This window comes from Perognathus longimembris, chromosome 1 (assembly GCF_023159225.1).
Source record: "Perognathus longimembris pacificus isolate PPM17 chromosome 1, ASM2315922v1, whole genome shotgun sequence".
Classification (NCBI taxonomy): Eukaryota; Metazoa; Chordata; class Mammalia; order Rodentia; family Heteromyidae; genus Perognathus; species Perognathus longimembris.
Genome location: NC_063161.1, coordinates 104,561,121 through 104,578,635, shown reverse-complemented (window position 1 = coordinate 104,578,635; position 17,515 = coordinate 104,561,121). Strand labels below are relative to the sequence as shown.

The 17,515-nt window shown below is 44.5% G+C and overlaps 1 protein-coding gene across 1 annotated transcript in view; it reads left to right on the top strand.

The window, feature by feature from the left end:
* The window catches only part of LOC125352515 (semaphorin-4D-like), a 30,656-nt gene extending 17,109 nt beyond the window's left edge, over nucleotides 1-13,547 (top strand). Inside the window, exons 9-15 of the mRNA XM_048347667.1 lie at nucleotides 1,908-2,083; nucleotides 2,162-2,315; nucleotides 3,145-3,367; nucleotides 4,241-4,356; nucleotides 11,776-11,957; nucleotides 12,024-12,067; nucleotides 13,255-13,547. Of these exons, the coding sequence (XP_048203624.1) occupies nucleotides 1,908-2,083; nucleotides 2,162-2,315; nucleotides 3,145-3,367; nucleotides 4,241-4,356; nucleotides 11,776-11,957; nucleotides 12,024-12,067; nucleotides 13,255-13,547 (1,188 nt within the window). The remainder of the gene's footprint in view (nucleotides 1-1,907; nucleotides 2,084-2,161; nucleotides 2,316-3,144; nucleotides 3,368-4,240; nucleotides 4,357-11,775; nucleotides 11,958-12,023; nucleotides 12,068-13,254) is intronic.
* Nucleotides 13,548-17,515: the final 3,968 nt, after the last annotated feature.

The following is a 17,515-nucleotide window of genomic DNA, read 5'->3' as shown; positions in this document are numbered from 1 at the left end:
AGTCCCCCAAATGCCACTCACTATTGGCTGCCTCACTCCTCATCCTGCAGGGCTGAGGCCATGTCAGTGCAATTTATGCATTTTTATTTTGTACCTATGTACCTATGAGAAGACTAGCACATACATGAGTCATTGAAAGATATTAGCAATATTAACTATTAATAGAACAGTAAGGCCATAAAGTCTAAGTTGTGAGGGTCTTTGGGGTTTGCATGGTATTTTTTTGTCTGTCATGGGACTTGAACAAATGACCTGGGTGATGTCCTTGAGTTCTTTCTGCTCAAGGCTAGTGCTCCACCACTTTAAGCCACACTACCACTTGTAGTTTTGTGGTGGTTAATTGGAGATAAGAGTCACACAGACTTTCCTGCCAGGGCTGGCTTCAAACCTCAATCCTCAGATGTCAGCTTCCTGAGTAGCTAGGATTACTGGCATGAGCCACTGGTGCCCAGCTAATGTAATAAAAATTTATGTAGTGTGGTGGGTGGGCACAGTAAGGTCAGAACTCCCTGTAGGTGTGCAAAGGGCCCTAACAACAGCACTGGCAGGAGGGGTAAGAGCTCTCCCGCTCCTCCAAACCTACACCAAACACAAGTCTCTGGTCTCTCCAGGTCTGGTCTGAGTTGGCTTCTGTTGTCCCCTAAGAGTCCATTTCTCCTGCTGAACTTCAGTGCTGGACTGAGGCCAGTATGAGCACAGGCCCAGGGCTGACACCCTGTGCACACAGATCCTTCCACTGCTCCTCAGGTTGTAAAGGCCCAGGACACAAATGGCCACACACCTGCTGGAAAGTCCCCCTGCTAAACATCAGGAAGAAAGGGAAATTTTCTTAGGATTTCATCATTTGTCCTCCTAGGATTTCACGGTAGAGATATGAAATCATTTTTTCTAAAATAAAAGAAGGTTTTCCATCTCCTATTCTTCTGTATGCACATTTCTTCTGTATGTAGGTTCCGTTCCTAATGAATAGGTCATTTGTTCCAAGACCCAAAATGGGTTCCTAAAAGCACATTTGCTATCAAAACCCATATACGTTCTTTCCTAAATAAGCATGCATATGATAAACTGTAATATGTAAATTAGGAACAATAAGAGATTAGCAATTATAACTAGTCATCCCTAGAACAGTGATAATGATATATTCTAATATAACTTACGTGAATTTAGTTTCTCTCTCAAAAAAGTCAAAATAATGGACACAGAAACTGAAACTGGCATTGTCCAAAAAGAAATGTACTCATTGCCTGACTTCTATAACTGTAACCCCTTTGTACATCACCTTTATAATACCAAATAAAAAATTAAGTAGACAACCTGGACCTGGGAAGAAAATGATGGATGTGGTAGGGGTCATTTGTGTTCTCTGCAGGTCACAAGTTGTATAAACTTCACCGTTGTCTCTCAGTCATCAGCACACTGAACAGTGTTCAAGAAAGAACACAGTAAGTCCAAAGCACTCAATATTTCATCAGGAAGAATGGAAATAGAGGCTTGATTTCTCAAAGAGGGACATCCATATATTCACCTCAGATGAACTTCACTGTAGGAGCTTACCTTCCACTGTCTGGCCCTTCCCCACTCATCCTTCTTACAGTTGTAAGATTCACAGGAGCTAAGGGAGGAGCCATTTCAGAGCCAGAGCTCAGCAATGCTTGGGGAGAATGTAAATGTGGCTAGTTCAGCTATCATCACATGAGTTTTCATGGAGAAAACGTTTGTGTTATGTCTTATTTTGATGCAGAAAGTCAAATCTTTGCATTGTTATAGTGCATTTCCTTCACATAGTAGAGCTTGTCTGGACCATTCTGGTCCCTTGAAAAGACAGGTGGGCACTGTATTCTGCAGGTGGACTACATGTTTGCAAGGTCATCTAAACTGCCTGTAATGTCCTATTTCTCATATTACAGGATGACCAAGGTGGCAAGAAGATTTTGCAGAATAAGTGGACTTCCTTCCTGAAGGCTAAGCTACTCTGCTGCCATCCAGATCTAGGCCTCTTCTTTAATGTACTGCAAGATGCCTTCATTCTCCGGCCCCCAGCAGTGAAGGAGCCTGTGTTCTACGTAGTCTTCACATCACAGCTGTATGTGCCCTCTGGGGGGAGGGGTGCTTCCCTCTAGCCTACTGTACTCCAGGAACCTAAATGGCCTGCCCTCTGCAGGAACAGTGTGTGTCTGTCTGCAGTCTGCACCTACACACTGTCCACAGTGGAGGCAGTGTTCTCTCATGGGAATTACATGCAGAAAGCACATGTGGATTTTTACCCCAAGTGGCTGACCTACCATGGTGAAGTGCCCACGCCTCGGCCTGGAATGGTGAGTGGGACAGGGGCTGCAGGGTTCAAGGGTCTGATCTCAGAAGCTGAAATTTGATACAGGTGTAAGAGTTTCCCCACAAGTGGTTCTCTCTACACAAGGCTAGGTGTTCTCTGGGCCTGAGGTCCCAAACACTGAGCTTAGCAACTCTTTCTTCTCTTCTGTGTACTGTGTACTGGGTCTCGCTCTACTCTGTTCAAATAAGCTGTGGTACTAATAGGCTGTTTTGTGAAATTAGCATAATACATAATTGCATAATGAAGCCAGGACTGTTTCATTGTTACCCTCTTGCAGGGATCTGTATAAGCTGAATATTAACTCATTATTTACTGTGTGGTAAATGGATATTTGTGTGGTGGTTCTTAGATGTTGCTTCCCTTGGGACTGACTTTCTCTGTGTATCTGGAACAGATACCTATATAACTGAGTTGAGTAAAATGTGCATTTTGTGCTCATGAATTTTGGGCTTTGTATAGAAGGAAAATGACACCAATTTTTAACCTTTATCTTTTATGCTACTTAGAATCAGACTATTTTTCAGCAATGCTTGGTTGGTATACTTCTATCATTTGATAAATGTTTTCCATTTGAAAACCTTGATAGTTTTCACTGATACGTAATTCTTCCTTGATTATATGTGAAAAATACAGTTATATCTTGTGACTGTGATTTAACACTGTTTCCTCTGACTACCATGGAGAGGCTATTTCAGGTATTTACTGTCGTCCTTCTTTGGAGACATTCAGTGTAGGTTCTGCAGGGCTGCAAAGGGCCTGCCATTGCTGTGCCTGCTCAGGCACATTAACCAGGGGAAATTTTGTCCTCACAGTGCATCAACAGCGAGACACGTGCAGCCAACTACAACAGCTCTTTGCATTTACCAGACAAAACACTGCTGTTCATCAGAGACCACCCTTTGATAGCAGAGTCAGTAACTCCAATAGGCAACAAGCCCATATTAGTGAAAAAAGATGTGAACTACACCCAGATCGTGGTGGACAGGACCCAGGCCCTGGACAAGAACTTCTATGATGTCATGTTTATCGGCACAGGTGGGTTCTAAGGGCTTCCCAGGCACAGTGCACTTGTCCTTGTTAAGAAGACTGGGAAGTTCCTTAAAATCCCCTCTGCTAGATCACAAAGCATCTCCCTTGGGGTGACTCAAGTGGTTTGTGATAGAGTGAAATGATTTCTGAGATGTTACCACAGCTGGCCTTCCAGATGTAGGCGATCATGGGTGCCTGGGATGCTTACAAAGAAGCAGGATTGGACTGTTGCAGAGAATTCCTGTTGTTGGAGAACAAGGGTCATGCCTGTACCATGGTGGTTGTGAGCCCTGATCAGCCTGGCCTCTCCTAAGTGCTTTTGGGAGGCTTTGTCCCTGCAACCTGGGAGGAGCCAGGCTGAGATGGGTCCTGACCTATGGGGGCACACTCCCCTCAGAAGTGGTTCCAGGGTCAGTTTTGTGGAATGGGGCTGTGGCCTGCAGTCATATAACAGCTGACAGGACATCAAGCCCATCACTGGAAATTTCCACCTTAGTTCTGTTCTGCTCTGCTCTGCTCTCTCTCCTGAGGTCTCTGTTTAGTGGAGTCCCTGGAGAGCCAGCAGAGCCCAGGAGCCAACTCATATGAAACTTGCCTCCCATTGTCTCAGTGCACACTTTGTTGACAAAGGTTGCTGGATCACCCACAGGACAGGACTTCTGCTTCATAACAAAATCAGAGTAGCCTGGCACTCACATGTGCAATGGTTTATTTGCCAAAGGCTTTCTTCTTCATTCCTAAAGGAACATTGTCCTCTAAGACTCAGCATCTCATTGAGTGAGGGATGTGAGAGTACAGAAGGAGTATTTGCTCTGATATCAGTGTCTTCGGTGTGTCTTTCTGGGCCTTTCTTCCTGACCTGTGGATATGACCTTGCAGCACACGGCACCCTGCACAAAGCTGTCCAGCTCCAGAACGGCATGCACATCATTGAGGAGACACGGCTTTTCCAGAACTCTGAGCCAGTCCAAAACCTGTTGCTGTCTTCAAAGAAGGTAAAGTTGCCCAGGCAGCAGGGCTGGAGAGCAGCCCTGCTGGTGGCTTTGGGTATCTGTGATGTTAGATTGGCCTTCCTGAGCTTGGCAGCCCTGGCCTGTCTAGCCCAGGTGAGCTGGCCTTGCACATGCACACAAAGCCATTCTAGGAATGTGGGATTTCAGGCTTGGAAAGTGCACACTCAGAGCTGGAGAGACAGAACTTCACTGAGGGTTTTTTTTATTTTTGTATCCTCATCTGTGAGCTTGGAGACTGTGTTGGTGAGCTGTCAGGTTGTGCAGAGACTCATCAGGATAGGAGTTTGTGAGAATAAAAAGGTTAATTCACTGTACTCTACAGCTTGCTATCTCAACACTGCACTTACTCCCAAACCAGGGGCAGCAAGAATTTCCTGTCCTGGTCCATCAATGCCTTCTGGAAGTTTTGAGGCTATAAGCTTGGGCCCTAGTGCTCAGCTATGCTTATAGCTTCAGTTAGCCATAGACAAGTCATTGAGTTGCAAGCTTGTCTGTGGACATCAACTTTAGAATGTCCTAAACCTTTCATAGCCTACAGATTGTTTATATATATATATATATATACATATATAATGTGTGTATGTATATATAAGTGTGTATATATGTATACAAACAATGTACATAGCATGCCTGACATATATATCAAATTTAGCATATATGTACATATATGTATATGTGTGTATATATATATATATATATATATAAATACACACTTAGATTTAGAACCCTGATTAGAAACAGGTAGCATGCAGGAATTGCTGTGTTTGGCCTACTTGCTATAGCCTAACATGTTCCTTTTTAAAAAAAATTGATTTATTTATTGCCAAAGTGATGTAGAGGAGTTACAGTTTCATACATAAGGCAGTAAGTACATTTATTATCAAACTTCTTACCTCCTCCCTCATTTTTCTCTTACCTTCTCCCCTCCCCATCCCCCCCCAACCTGAGTTGTACAGTTGGTTTATAGCATATAGTTTTGTAATGACATGTTCCTTTCACTTTGATAAGTGGTGCCACTCAGTGTGACAGCTTCTATGGATTATTGAGAAGAATGCAAAAATGAGTCCAAACCAGGAGCTGGTGCCCCCCTCCCCCCGTAACCCTAGCTGCTCAGGAGGCTGAGATCTGAAGAACATGGTTCGAAGCCACTCTGGGCAGGAATTTCCATGAGACTCCAATTAACCAACCAAAACCTGAAGTGGAGCTTGGCTTAAAGTGGTAGAGTGCTAACCTTGAGCAAATGAGTTCAGGGACAGTGTGGAAGCCCTGAGTTCAAGCCCCATGACCAACAACAAAAAAAAATTAGTGGGTCCAGATTCTGATTGCTATGTGTAACCATGTGATCCTGGGTATGCCAACTGTGTGCTCTGTCCCTCTGTCCCACACTGTACCATGTGGATAAAGAACCTTCTTAGTGAGTTGTTGTTAAGGTTACAGGAGTCATGGTCGTTCAAGATCCAGGAAGGACCTGTGAGCTATGCTGCTACCTGTCTCACAGGAGAGGGCATGGGACAGAGGCCTTGCCTGCCATGTGCCTATTAGCCCAAGATGCTTCCTTCTGTTTGTGGGTGTCTCCTGGCGGCATCAGGTGGAAGCTCCATACTAACCTAGATCATACTTATAACAAGGACCATGCTTCTATTATGTTCAGTGCTGGCTCTGCCATGTAGCTTCTGAATGCACCTTATTTCAAATCCTGGCTCTGGGACTGCAAGTTCTTTGGCCCAGTGTGTATTTCTCTGTGGCAGAGAATCTCAGGTTTGTTCATGTGCCAGCATGACGCAGAGATGAACATTCACAGTGGTGCTTATCTGTGCTGCCTTCCTGGAGCTGATGCCTTTCCTGGACCTCTGTCCATATGCCACCTCTGAGAAAGACCCCATCCATCTACATGGTACAGAACTGACCTCCCAGTAGCTGCATGTTTCCAGATATCACTCTAGGGTCCCACCTCTCCTCCATCTGTACCCATAGAACATGAGGAAACTGGCTAATTTTTGGACTCACATTTCAATGAATGCAGAATGCATTGACTTGCTGGTTCTAAAAGGGAGATGAACTTAAATCCCCTTTGTTGGGATCTGGACGATCCCTTTCTCCCCCCACGGGGAGAATGGTAACCACAAACTCTATGAAAGAGCACTCAGCCTGGCCCTCCGCCAGCGGAAGGCCAAAGGCGTGCTCACATGGGCAAGCGCTAAGTTGAGGACGGGTTGCTGAAGCTTCCCCTCCCCCCAGTTCCCCCACATGTTACCGAGGGCGGAGTCGAAAAGGAAGGCATCAGGGACACGCTGCGGTGGTGGAAAGCGTCTCAAAGACTTTAATATGGAAGGGCACTTATATAGAAGTAATGGCGGGAAAGAAAGGGGGCTGGCCAAAGGGTCAGTCATAGGCTAGGGGTCACGTTCATCAAGTGACATCACGAAACTTCCCTTTGTGGGCGGGACAACCCCATCATGGTGGCACGCACGTGTTCACCTCCCAAGGGGTGGAGGCCAGAAGGTGGGAGGGACTTCTATTGTCCCAAGGCTGGTGGAAGGGCAGCCTTTCCCAGGCCATTAAATAATCCCCAACACCCTTGGTGAGTTTGTGAACCCCTAGATACTGTGTTTCCATGTTAGTTTGCCATTTCATCTTGAACCAAAAGGACAGAGACTTGCAGGGGGATTTCGAACCAAAGCCAGTTGCTAGAAATTTCTTGAGTTGTCAGTCCAACCACTTCCTTCAGCCAGACTGGAGCAGCACCTAGGAGACTTCCACGGTGCAGTGTTTTCCAGAGAGAAGCTGCAGATCCTAGAATGGACCTCCATTGGAAAGTAGGCTCTTTTCTATAGTATCTCTTAAGAACCCCAACAAAAGGGGCTTCTGGGGCACACGAGTGCAGAATCCCACATAGAGACATTACAGTTCAATGCTGTGTGTACCTGCCATCAGCCAAATGTCAGCCATTGGGGTTGCTGGTGACAGGTAACTTCACACCTGAAAAGAGAAGCTGACAGGCATAGGTTCTGTCATTCACTGCTGAGGTGTGGCTAGGTGGTAGAGTGCTTACTTGGCATCAGTAAGAACTTGGGTTGCATCCCCAGTCATGGGAAAAATATATACACATGACTTGGCATTTACCATCCTGTCATTTTTTTAAAGAAATAAGTATTTATTATTTAAAGTGGGTAAATATTGAGGTACTTGTTCTGTTATTGGTCTGTACAACAGGAAGCTTGTTTTCCCTCATTGTAATCTCAGCATTTAAAGTTTCTTGAGTACTCTCCGTCATTGGTAACTGGGGTATTTTAAAAGGAGATAAAGGAATCTTTATAGACTGATAGCTTTGACCCAAGAATCATGAAACAAGCAGACTGTTATAGTCCTGTAATAGTGACATTTCTTTAGTCATTTTTTTTCAAACTCAAGAGAGAAGTGTGTTGTATACACAAAGCACTTTTGATAGTAAAATTGAAATTTCAATATCCCCAAAACTCAGTGAGGCCACGTTATAAATTGCTATTTTTATGTTAGTAAATAGAGAATCTTTTTTTTAAAAAAAAAAAAGTTTTAGTCCTTCTTTGAGTACTAGCTTTGAAATTACACCTGCACAAAAGCAAAAATCTCTTCCCTTTGCAGATCAGAACATCAGATTTTCACTTACCCCTGGTTTGTTTAGAGACCAAAATCTATCCTTAATACATTATGGGTAGTCAAGACCAGCTTTTGGAACAATCTTAATAATCAGATTAATAATAATCTTAATAATCAAATTAGTTCCTTTAAATTCTGTATGTTGTCATTATTTTTGCCTGGAACTTCCTCTGGTATTATTTCAGAAAGTAAAGAGATAATTGTACTTTATTTATTTTTCTTTTTTCCAAATTTTTATTTTCAAACTCATGTACAGAGAGGTTACAGTTTCATACGTTAGGCATTTCTTGTACTGTTTGTTACCTTGTCCCTCATACCCCCCTCCCCCTCCCCCTTACCCTTTCCCCCCCTGAGGTGTTCAGTTCACTTACACCAAACAGTTTTGCAAGTATTGCTTTTGTAGTTGTTTGTCTTTTTTTACCCTGTGTCTCTCAATTTTGGTATTCCCTTTCAATTTCCTAGTTCCAATACCAGTATAAACGGTTTTCAATATACTCAGATAAGATTACAGAGATAGTGTAGGTACAACCACAGGAAGGTGATACAAGAACATCATCAATAATAGAAGCTACAGATACACATGGGACTTTGAAAGTAGTTACAACTGTGATATAACAATTGTCTCCATAACATGGAGTTCATTTCACTTAGCATCATCTTAGGTGTTCATAAGGGTATGGGCCTTGTGATGCTCTGCTATGACTTGCCTAAACCTGTACTAATTATTCCCAATAAGGGAGACCATAGACTCCATGTTTCTTTGGGTCTGGCTCACTTCACTTAGTATAACTTTTTCCAAGTCCTTCCATTTCCTTACAAATGGGACAATGTCATTCTTTCTGATAGAGGCATAAAATTCCATTGTGTATATGTACCACATTTTCCTGATCCATTCATCTACTGAGGGGCATCTGGGTTGGTTCCAGATTCTCGCTATGACAAATTGTGCTGCGATGAACATTGTTGTGCTGGTGGCATTACTGTGATTTTGTTTGTGGTCTTTTGGATAGATACCCAAAAGTGGGCCTGCTGGGTCATAGGGGAGTTCTGTATTTAGCCTTCTGAGGAATCTCCATACTCTTGCCAGAGTGGCTGAACCAGTTTACATTCCCACCAACAATGAAGTAGGGTTCCCTTTTGGCCACATCCCCTCCAACAATTGTTATTGTTAGTTTTCTTGATATATGACATTCTTACTGGGGTGAGATACCATCCTGTCATTTTGTATAGTCACCTTGCTGTGAAGCTATGACCTCCTTCCGTCTCCACAGCTTCTCACCCTCCTGTACTGGCACTCTCTTCCCATCCTGCTCTGTGCTCCTTATCCCTCATGTTCTCTCTGTAAATGTGCCTTTTGTCTCTGTGAATTTGACCATTCTGGGCAGTTCATCTAAGGTGAATCATGCAGCACCTGTCCTTCCATCACTGATTTTGCTCTTTTTCACTATGGTTTGCCCATGGCATAGCATGTGTTGGAATCTCCTGTCATTTGTTTGTTTGTTGTCTTGCTTGCTTATTTTTGTTCTTGCATAGCTGGTGCTCTATCACTTGAGCCATATGTCCATCTTGACATTTTTCTGCTCTTTTTTAAAATGGAGTCTCTGACTGTTCTGCCTGGGCTGGTTAGAACTATGATCTTTCCATCTCAGCTTCATAAGTAGCTTGGATTAGAGTTGAGACACTGATACCCAGCCCTTTGACTTTTTTAAATTGCATTTTGAAATGATTTTGGATTTGCAGAATAGTGATGATGATAGCAGGCAGGGTTCATGTGCTTCCAAAAAGCCTCACCTCATATAGCACGTCAAACAGGCAGCGTCATCTGCTAGACCCCAGGCCTAGCATCCTTGTACGACAAACCATGTTATCTGCTCCAAAACCCCACAACACACTGTGGCATCACATTAACTTGTGTGTCCCTGCCTTCTAAGACCTGGCCAAGTGAGTTGTGGTGTGTCTGGCATTTTCTCTCACTGTCCTGGGGAAGTGGGTTTGGGAGAACACAATGGGAAGGGGACGTACAGTTGGAGTGTGTCGTAAACATCCCTCCAGCTAGTGCCATCATCAGTAGGCTCTGTCTAAGTCTCCCTGAGTCCTTTCCCTTCCTTGTGCGTCAGTATGTCCAGCCAACATCGGGGTATAGGAAAAGTAAGGCCTTACCTTGCAGGAAAGGCATGTCTAAGACTGTAAGCAGACACATTTAACCAATATTCATTGCTTTAGTGGGATAAGCTTTGATATTGTTAAGTATAGCTAACCATCTGCATGCAGGGTACCTGTAACAGTGGGTTCCACATTTGCAGTGGATTTAGCCTGCCTTAGAAAACACTCAAAGAATTGAGTCTGTACTGAACATTTGTCAGTATCATCATTTCGTAAACAGTACAGGGTAACAGCCATTTACTGCTGATGATGATCACAAGTCATCTACAGGCCACTGGAATGGAAGCTTCTTCCATACAACTGAAACACCTGCCAAAGCCAACCATCTGCCTCTCATGGGACTAGTAGATCAGGCATAGCAACCCTTCAACCTGCCCCAAACAACCACTTCCACTCTACAGCATAGTCCATACCTCAGATTTCACAACAAGATCCAGATCAGTCTCCTTCCTAGGACATTTCACACTTCAATCATGTAATTCTCCAAACTAATTTGGAGGAGGTCATCCTCTATTCTTCTTCTCTGAAAGCCAAAGCCTTTTTCTCTTGTGCATCTGGGCTTGCTCAGGTGGATCTATAGGGCTGCAAATTTGGAAACTTCTAGCCTATGATACTTAGAATTGTAACATTGTCATGAGTTCCAACCAGATGCTGGGTTCCATGTTGAATGTGTCCTCTGAGGGTGAAGATGTGTTTCATCTGAATAAAGTCCAAGTGGTGCATACCCTTAGGAATTACTGATCTTTCTTAGTCAGATGTTTCCTAGGTTACTAATGTGAAACAGAGTTCCCAGCTCAAGAGATGGTTTCTTAGAAATAACCAATGGTCCTGATAGCCTATGGGCACTGTGCCAACACCAGGCCAGTGGTTGGACTCGACATGGAGCTGGAGACTACCCAAGTGAGGCTCTTAGAAGTTGGAAGAGTCTGAGAAGTCTTGGCTCTGAGAAGGTCCATGCAGGAGAATGGCAGCTGGTTTCCTCCTCACAGACAGATAAATGAGAAGCCATGGGTGTTACTCTCCTTTCTGTGGATTGCCAACCTTCTGCTCATTCTTTGCACAAGCTAATGGTGTCTTCACACATGAAGCTGGACTGAGGCTTCAGCGATACAGTGCCCTGTCTGTGTTGATGAATTCTGTCATTTGTGCCAGAATGAGCTGGCTTTGGGAATATGCTCTTTGGTCTCTGGCTGTGGTGATGTCTCACCTGCAGTGAAACTAGGAGGGCAAGCTGAGAGGTTGGCAAGAGGATTGCCTCCACAGGCAAGGGCAGTTAGATGGGGATTGAACAGCCTGATCCTGAATGAGAACAGGCACAAGGGACTAGGGCTGGCACAGGCAGGATTCAAGACAAAGGCCCAGTGAGCGTTGTCCCCTAGACTCAACACACTGCTTTGACTTTCACACAAGTAGAAATGGACAGTGATCTTGGCTGTCTGTATTCTTGCTCACTGAATTGTTCTGACTTAGAGAGGCCTTTCTCCCTTAATGCAGCACTCAAGGTCGTCCTTACCAGGTTCCCACAGCTGCTGGACACTCTCAGAACCCTTGTCTCACTAGAGTCCAGGTTAAGCCTGCTCTGTCTCTACTTCCAACACACAGGGCAGCAAGTTTGCCTACGCCAGCTGCAACTCAGAAGTGGTCCAAGTCCCTCTGGCCTTCTGCAGGAAGCACAGCAGCTGTGAGGAGTGTGTGCTGGCCCGGGACCCCTACTGTGCCTGGAGCCCATCAGAGGGCGCCTGTGTGGCTCTTCCTGAGGCCCAGGACTGCACCAGCAGGTATTGGTGGGGTACTGTGGGCCAGCACTGCCATGAGTGAGCAGGAAGTGATGGGTGTCCTTTCTCTTTCAGGACTTGCATTCAGGACATGAGTGGTGATGTATCTTCATGCCCAAGTGAGTTCTCCCTGTTATATCATCCCCTCAGAAACAGCTAGGCCAATCAGCCACTTCATGTTATTTTTTCTTTTGTTCTGAGGAGAAAGAGAGAGAGAGAGAGAGAGAGTAATATGCATGTGTGATGTGCGTGTGTGTGTGTGTGTGTGTGTGTGTGTGTGTGTGTGTGTGTGTGTTTTCTCCTTCTGGAGCAAAAGTCCCAAGTCATGTCACATACCACGATCCTATCCCTTTGAAAAACTCTTCCTCTGCAAGTATCCTTTCAGTTCTGCTCATCTGGAGCTCAATAAACAAAACCACGACCTACTAAGAATGGGAAATGGGAGCACTTGAGTTCAGGTGAAACAAGTCTAACTCAAAATCTACAAATCTGAAACATTAAAAAAAAACCTTATTGTCAATATAAAAGTAATGTACTGAGAGATTTCAGTGGCATAAGCCAGGTAAAGAGTGCATTTCTTTTTGTACAATGTTACCCCTTCCCTCCCTCTCTCAATCTGAAACATTCTGAATGCCACCGTGATACCACAAGAGCCAAATCTCATATTGAAAATACAGGTTTCATGGACAAAATTATTTAAAATACTGTATAAATTTACCGCTAGGGCTTATATACATTTGGTTTACTTGAAACATCAAAGATTTTTTGTCACCTTATGAGAAATATACAAATATTCCAAAATCTGAACAAATTTGAAATCCAAAACACATTTGGTCCCAAGCACCTCAGACAATAGTCCATAATTGGTTCTGATTGTTTCCACCTACCCTTGCCAGCCTACTGGGGGATAGCAGTGTAACCGGAGGCAGGGACTGAATGAGGCCAGGATTCTCTGACCCATGCTGCCTCCCCTCTCTGAACAGACATCAGTCTTCTGTGGAGGAGAGATGGAAAAGAGAAGACTGGTACCCAATGTAAGCATCTTTTAGGCCACCATATGCACAGCCAGCTAGAGCTCAGTGCCCTGCCCTGATGAGATTTCTGTTACCCAGAGCCCTCTGGTTTCCTAGTACCTAACGGCTGCTGGCTGGGGCTTATCTTACCTACTGGTCCTATAATGTCTTTGTCTTAGTGCTCCTGAAACTCCATCTTGCTCAGAGCATTACACTTCTGTGGATATTATTTTGTTTTTAGAACATTACAACAGCAGAATTGTCACACCTGTACACATTATTTTATTTCCTAGGAATATACTGGTACCAGAAGACTACTTATACTAAGAATTGTACAGCTTACCTCAAATGCCCCCCCAAATCCAACATAGCTCAGGTGGTATGGAAATTCCAAAATAATGTGTTGAATATCACAGGATATAAATACAGTTTTGCAAGTAAGAAAAACCTGATCATCTTCAACCTGTCTGAGAGAGACAGTGGGGTATACAGCTGCCTGTCGGTGGAGAAGATTGGCAACACTACAGTCTCTCATGTGCTGAAGAGGTATATACTGGAAGTGAATCATGACCCAAAACCTGACTGATAGAAAGGGAAAATACAGGAGAATAACACAAAATATTATTTTCCTGATGTCTTTCCCCTCAGTGCTAGCCATTCAGATCACCTTCTTCCAGAGCTGTCATCTCACTTCCCAAGTCTTAAACACCACATTCTTTTGACAGAAGATTGACAACACAGTATGCCCTATTCAGAGATGAGAGTGTATCTCAAGTCAAGTGGCCACTGGTTCCATATGATCCCCTTCCTCTTCATCCTCTTCCTCTTGGCCTACATCTGCTATAAAGGCTTCTTGCCCAGACAGTGCTTGAAATTCTGCTTAGCCCCCCCAATCCCAATTTGGATGTTTCTGACCTAGAGCAGTGTCAATGAGGGTTACCAGTGAAGATTGTGAGCTTCTCTCAGCAGAATGGAGAGCAGTCTGAGCCAACCCTGAATGCCATCATCAGCAATGTCTCCACAGACTGCCCAGACTCATAGAGGACCAGTGAGCTCTCCACCAGAGAAAAGCTACTCAATGCCCAGTGTGAATTGAGGTTCACCTACTTGGATGCCAGTGGGGACTGAGAGCTAGTCATGTGTTCTCACCCATGTCTTGGAGTCTGTGAGGAAAGTTTTTTGTTTAACCCACTGAGTAGCTCAGTCTTCATCATTGTGCAGTGAACTTTGCCCTTTTGTCCTTTCTAAGCCTGCTCCAAACAGATTTTCTCTCTTGCCCTTTCTCTCTTTTGCTTGCTGTCCTCTTTGGCTTTCTTGACAATGACTGTCCTATATCCATGTCCTTTGTCTCTTGATGACTGTCTTGTATCCAGGAGGTGGGTTTTGAATGAGAAAGGGAGTCTGATTCCTCCCAGGCTGCTGAGAACCTCCAGTCCAGAGGGTGGGAACTTTTGCAAACTTTTGTCTGAATATCTGTCTCTGTGTCCTCCCTCTCTGCACTCATTGCCCATGGATTTCCCCCTTGTCCTGTTCCCCCCTGTACTGTTCATCCACAAAATATGAGCCTGTGTAGATGGGGCCACTGGCTACCGGCATGGGTGCTATGATTTTCATACTCATCTTTCTCTCTCTTCCCAATGGTAAACACCCATTATGAAGAGACTTTTTATTCCATAGCAAAGAATAATAAAGTATGTTTCTATATATGTGTGACGGCGTCATCTTCAATATGATGTCAATTGGTCATTTTAGTGGAAACATCTGTTTTGTTCAACTTGCTTTTTGTTTTTCTATTTTGAATCCTACCATTTGGAATGGATCGGAATAAATTTGAAGTCATGTTGACTTGGTCTTTGGCTTCTGTTGACTTGTTACTTTCTTACTCATATAATAGCCCTGGCTTGATAGCCATCTACCTGTTTGTTTCCTTCTGCATTTCCTTTTCCTCAGAATAGGGATGGAGCCAGGCTGGGAGAAACTAACCAGGTGCTACCTAATGTGGTGGGGCAGGGAATGATGTGGCTTGGGGTTCCAGCATCTCCAGCCTTGGCAGGATGTGTCTTAAAGTGGTTGGCATTGTGAAATGTGGCAGCATGTGATCTGCTGGGGCTGGGTATTGCATGGCAGCCGGGCCAATTGAAGTAAGGTTTTACCCTTTCCCATCTGTTTGTTGGGGTTATATTACTGAAACCTCCAGTGCTTCTCACATTTCATGATATGCATCCTGATCTATGAATGTTTTCCCTCAGTGTATGAAATGTGACAAATGTTTTATATTTGGGAAGTTAACTCATATATTGTAACATCTTTCCAGTGGAGTAATTCTTCCAGCAAGGTAAATTTTAATTTGGTTTCTTTTAAGAAATGTGATATCTGGCCTTTAAAATAGGAGTGTAATTTTTGTAATCAATGAAAGAATGTAGGTTTTTGCAAGTACAGAGGGTGTATGGGGGAAATGTGATCAGTTGGAGACACCGATTCATGGTGGGCTGTGAATTGCGGTGACAGCAGGTTATAGGCCAAGCAGTTCAGCCCAAGTGACACTTCCTTGTCTTTTTCTGTCTTCCTGCAAAATGGTTCTGTGTGGGCTGGCGGGGGCTTACCCAGATTGCAAGCTCCAGGCTGTGTGGTCGCAGGTCTGATGGAAGCTTTGGAACTTGTTGTCCCTAAGTCAGAGGAATGGTGGCTGGCAGGTAATCAGTAACACACAACTGGGGCAGCCTTGCAGGTGGCTTCACACCGCTGTGGTCTATAAATGGAAGTGAGACCAGCCATCCGGTTTTGAGGGCCCAAGTTTGTGAAAGTTAGGAAACTGAGGGATACACTGGCCTGGAGACAGAGACATGGTGGTGGAGGCTGGGCAGCAACAACCCAGAAAGACAAGAAACTGTCCTGTAGACCAGAGAGAAGGTTGAGAACTGTAGGAAACCTACATTACATTGTTAAAGGGTGGATTTTTCCAAATGTTATTCAGTTAAACACCTTGGAATGAGGAGATGACTCTAGATAGCCTATGGGAGCCATAAGTGTTATTACAAGGAGTATCTTATTAGAGGCATGCATAGGGAAGAGAACAGGTGCAACATTACTACTGGAGCAAGGGAGAAACTTTCCTTCTAGCCTCGTAGGTCATTGTGGGCATTGTCAATTAAACTAAAAAAAACACAAATTAACAAGGAGGAAGGTAGGCAAATTTTAATATCTGCACTTTTAGGTGCTAGAGAGAAAAGCACTGAAAACCCAAAGAAGCAGTTAGAATGAGGATGACATTCCACTTTAAGAAAGGATGGAAAATTGCAGATAAATGTCTAGACAAGGAAGAGGTTGGCAAATTTTGTGAGGGGACTAGGAAATATGGTCAATAAATGTTGTTTGTGCACAGACCTGTGTTGGAGCAATCTGTAGTCTTTCTAATATGGGAATAGGGCAACTGATGCTACAGTTGTTTCCAGAATACCAACAAAGCCACATAGATTGTTTCCTGCAAGAGATTCCAATCCAGTTTTAAAACATAATGAGATTGATAGCAAAGTGTACTAAGAAAAGAAAGCTCGCGGGTACCAGTGGCTCATGCTTGTAATCCTTGCTACTCAGGAGGATGAAATCTGAGGATCACATTTTCAAAGACAGCCCTGGCAGGAAAGTCCCCAAAACACTCAATTCCAATAAATTCAGAAAATATAGAAGTGGATCTGTGTCTCAAGTGGTAGATAACTAGCTTTAAACAAAAAAGGCTCAGAGACAGCACTCAAGCCCTGAGTTCAAGCCCCAAGATGCCCTTTCCCACTCCAAAAAAAAAAAAAAAAAGTAATAGAAAGCTTATTTTTAAAAAAGGGTCTTTCAGGGCTGGGGATATAGCCTAGTGGCAAGAGTGCCTGCCTCGGATACACGAGGCCCTAGGTTCGATTCCCCAGCACCACATATACAGAAAACGGCCAGAAGCGGCGCTGTGGCTCAAGTGGCAGAGTGCTAGCCTTGAGCGGGAAGAAGCCAGGGACAGTGCTCAGGCCCTGAGTCCAAGGCCCAGGACTGGCCAAAAAAAAAAAAAAAAGGGTCTTTCAAGGTTGTGGGGCATGCCCACACGGATGCCCAGCATCATCAAAAGGCAGTTCTAGCTGGCCCTGCCTCCCAGTCTTGGGACCATGTGTAGCCAAGATGGCGCCTGGGGGTGAACCCAGAGGTGGTCCTGTGGGCTGTGACATAGAATTAGGCCGCCCTTAGGATGGTCCCTTGGCTCTCTGCCCTTGACGGACAGCTCAGGCATCCATTCACAGCCCCTATGTAGGTGTATGTACCCCTCCCCTTCCGCCGCTCTCTGACCCGTCTATAAGCGGCTCATTTCTGCCATTAAAGTGAGTCTTAGCGCTGACTTGGCGGACTGTCTGTTTGTCCCCCGACGAAAGCGGGGCTGGGGTGGCAGTCTGTCTGCCCTTTTGTCCTCTTCTTGGCTCATTCAGTTGGGATGTGTTTTCCCGTCTCCCCCGCAGGTTAGGAGAGTGCGGGAGGCTAAAAACTCCAACACAAGGTGAAAGTGGCTTGCCTCAGAAACAGAAA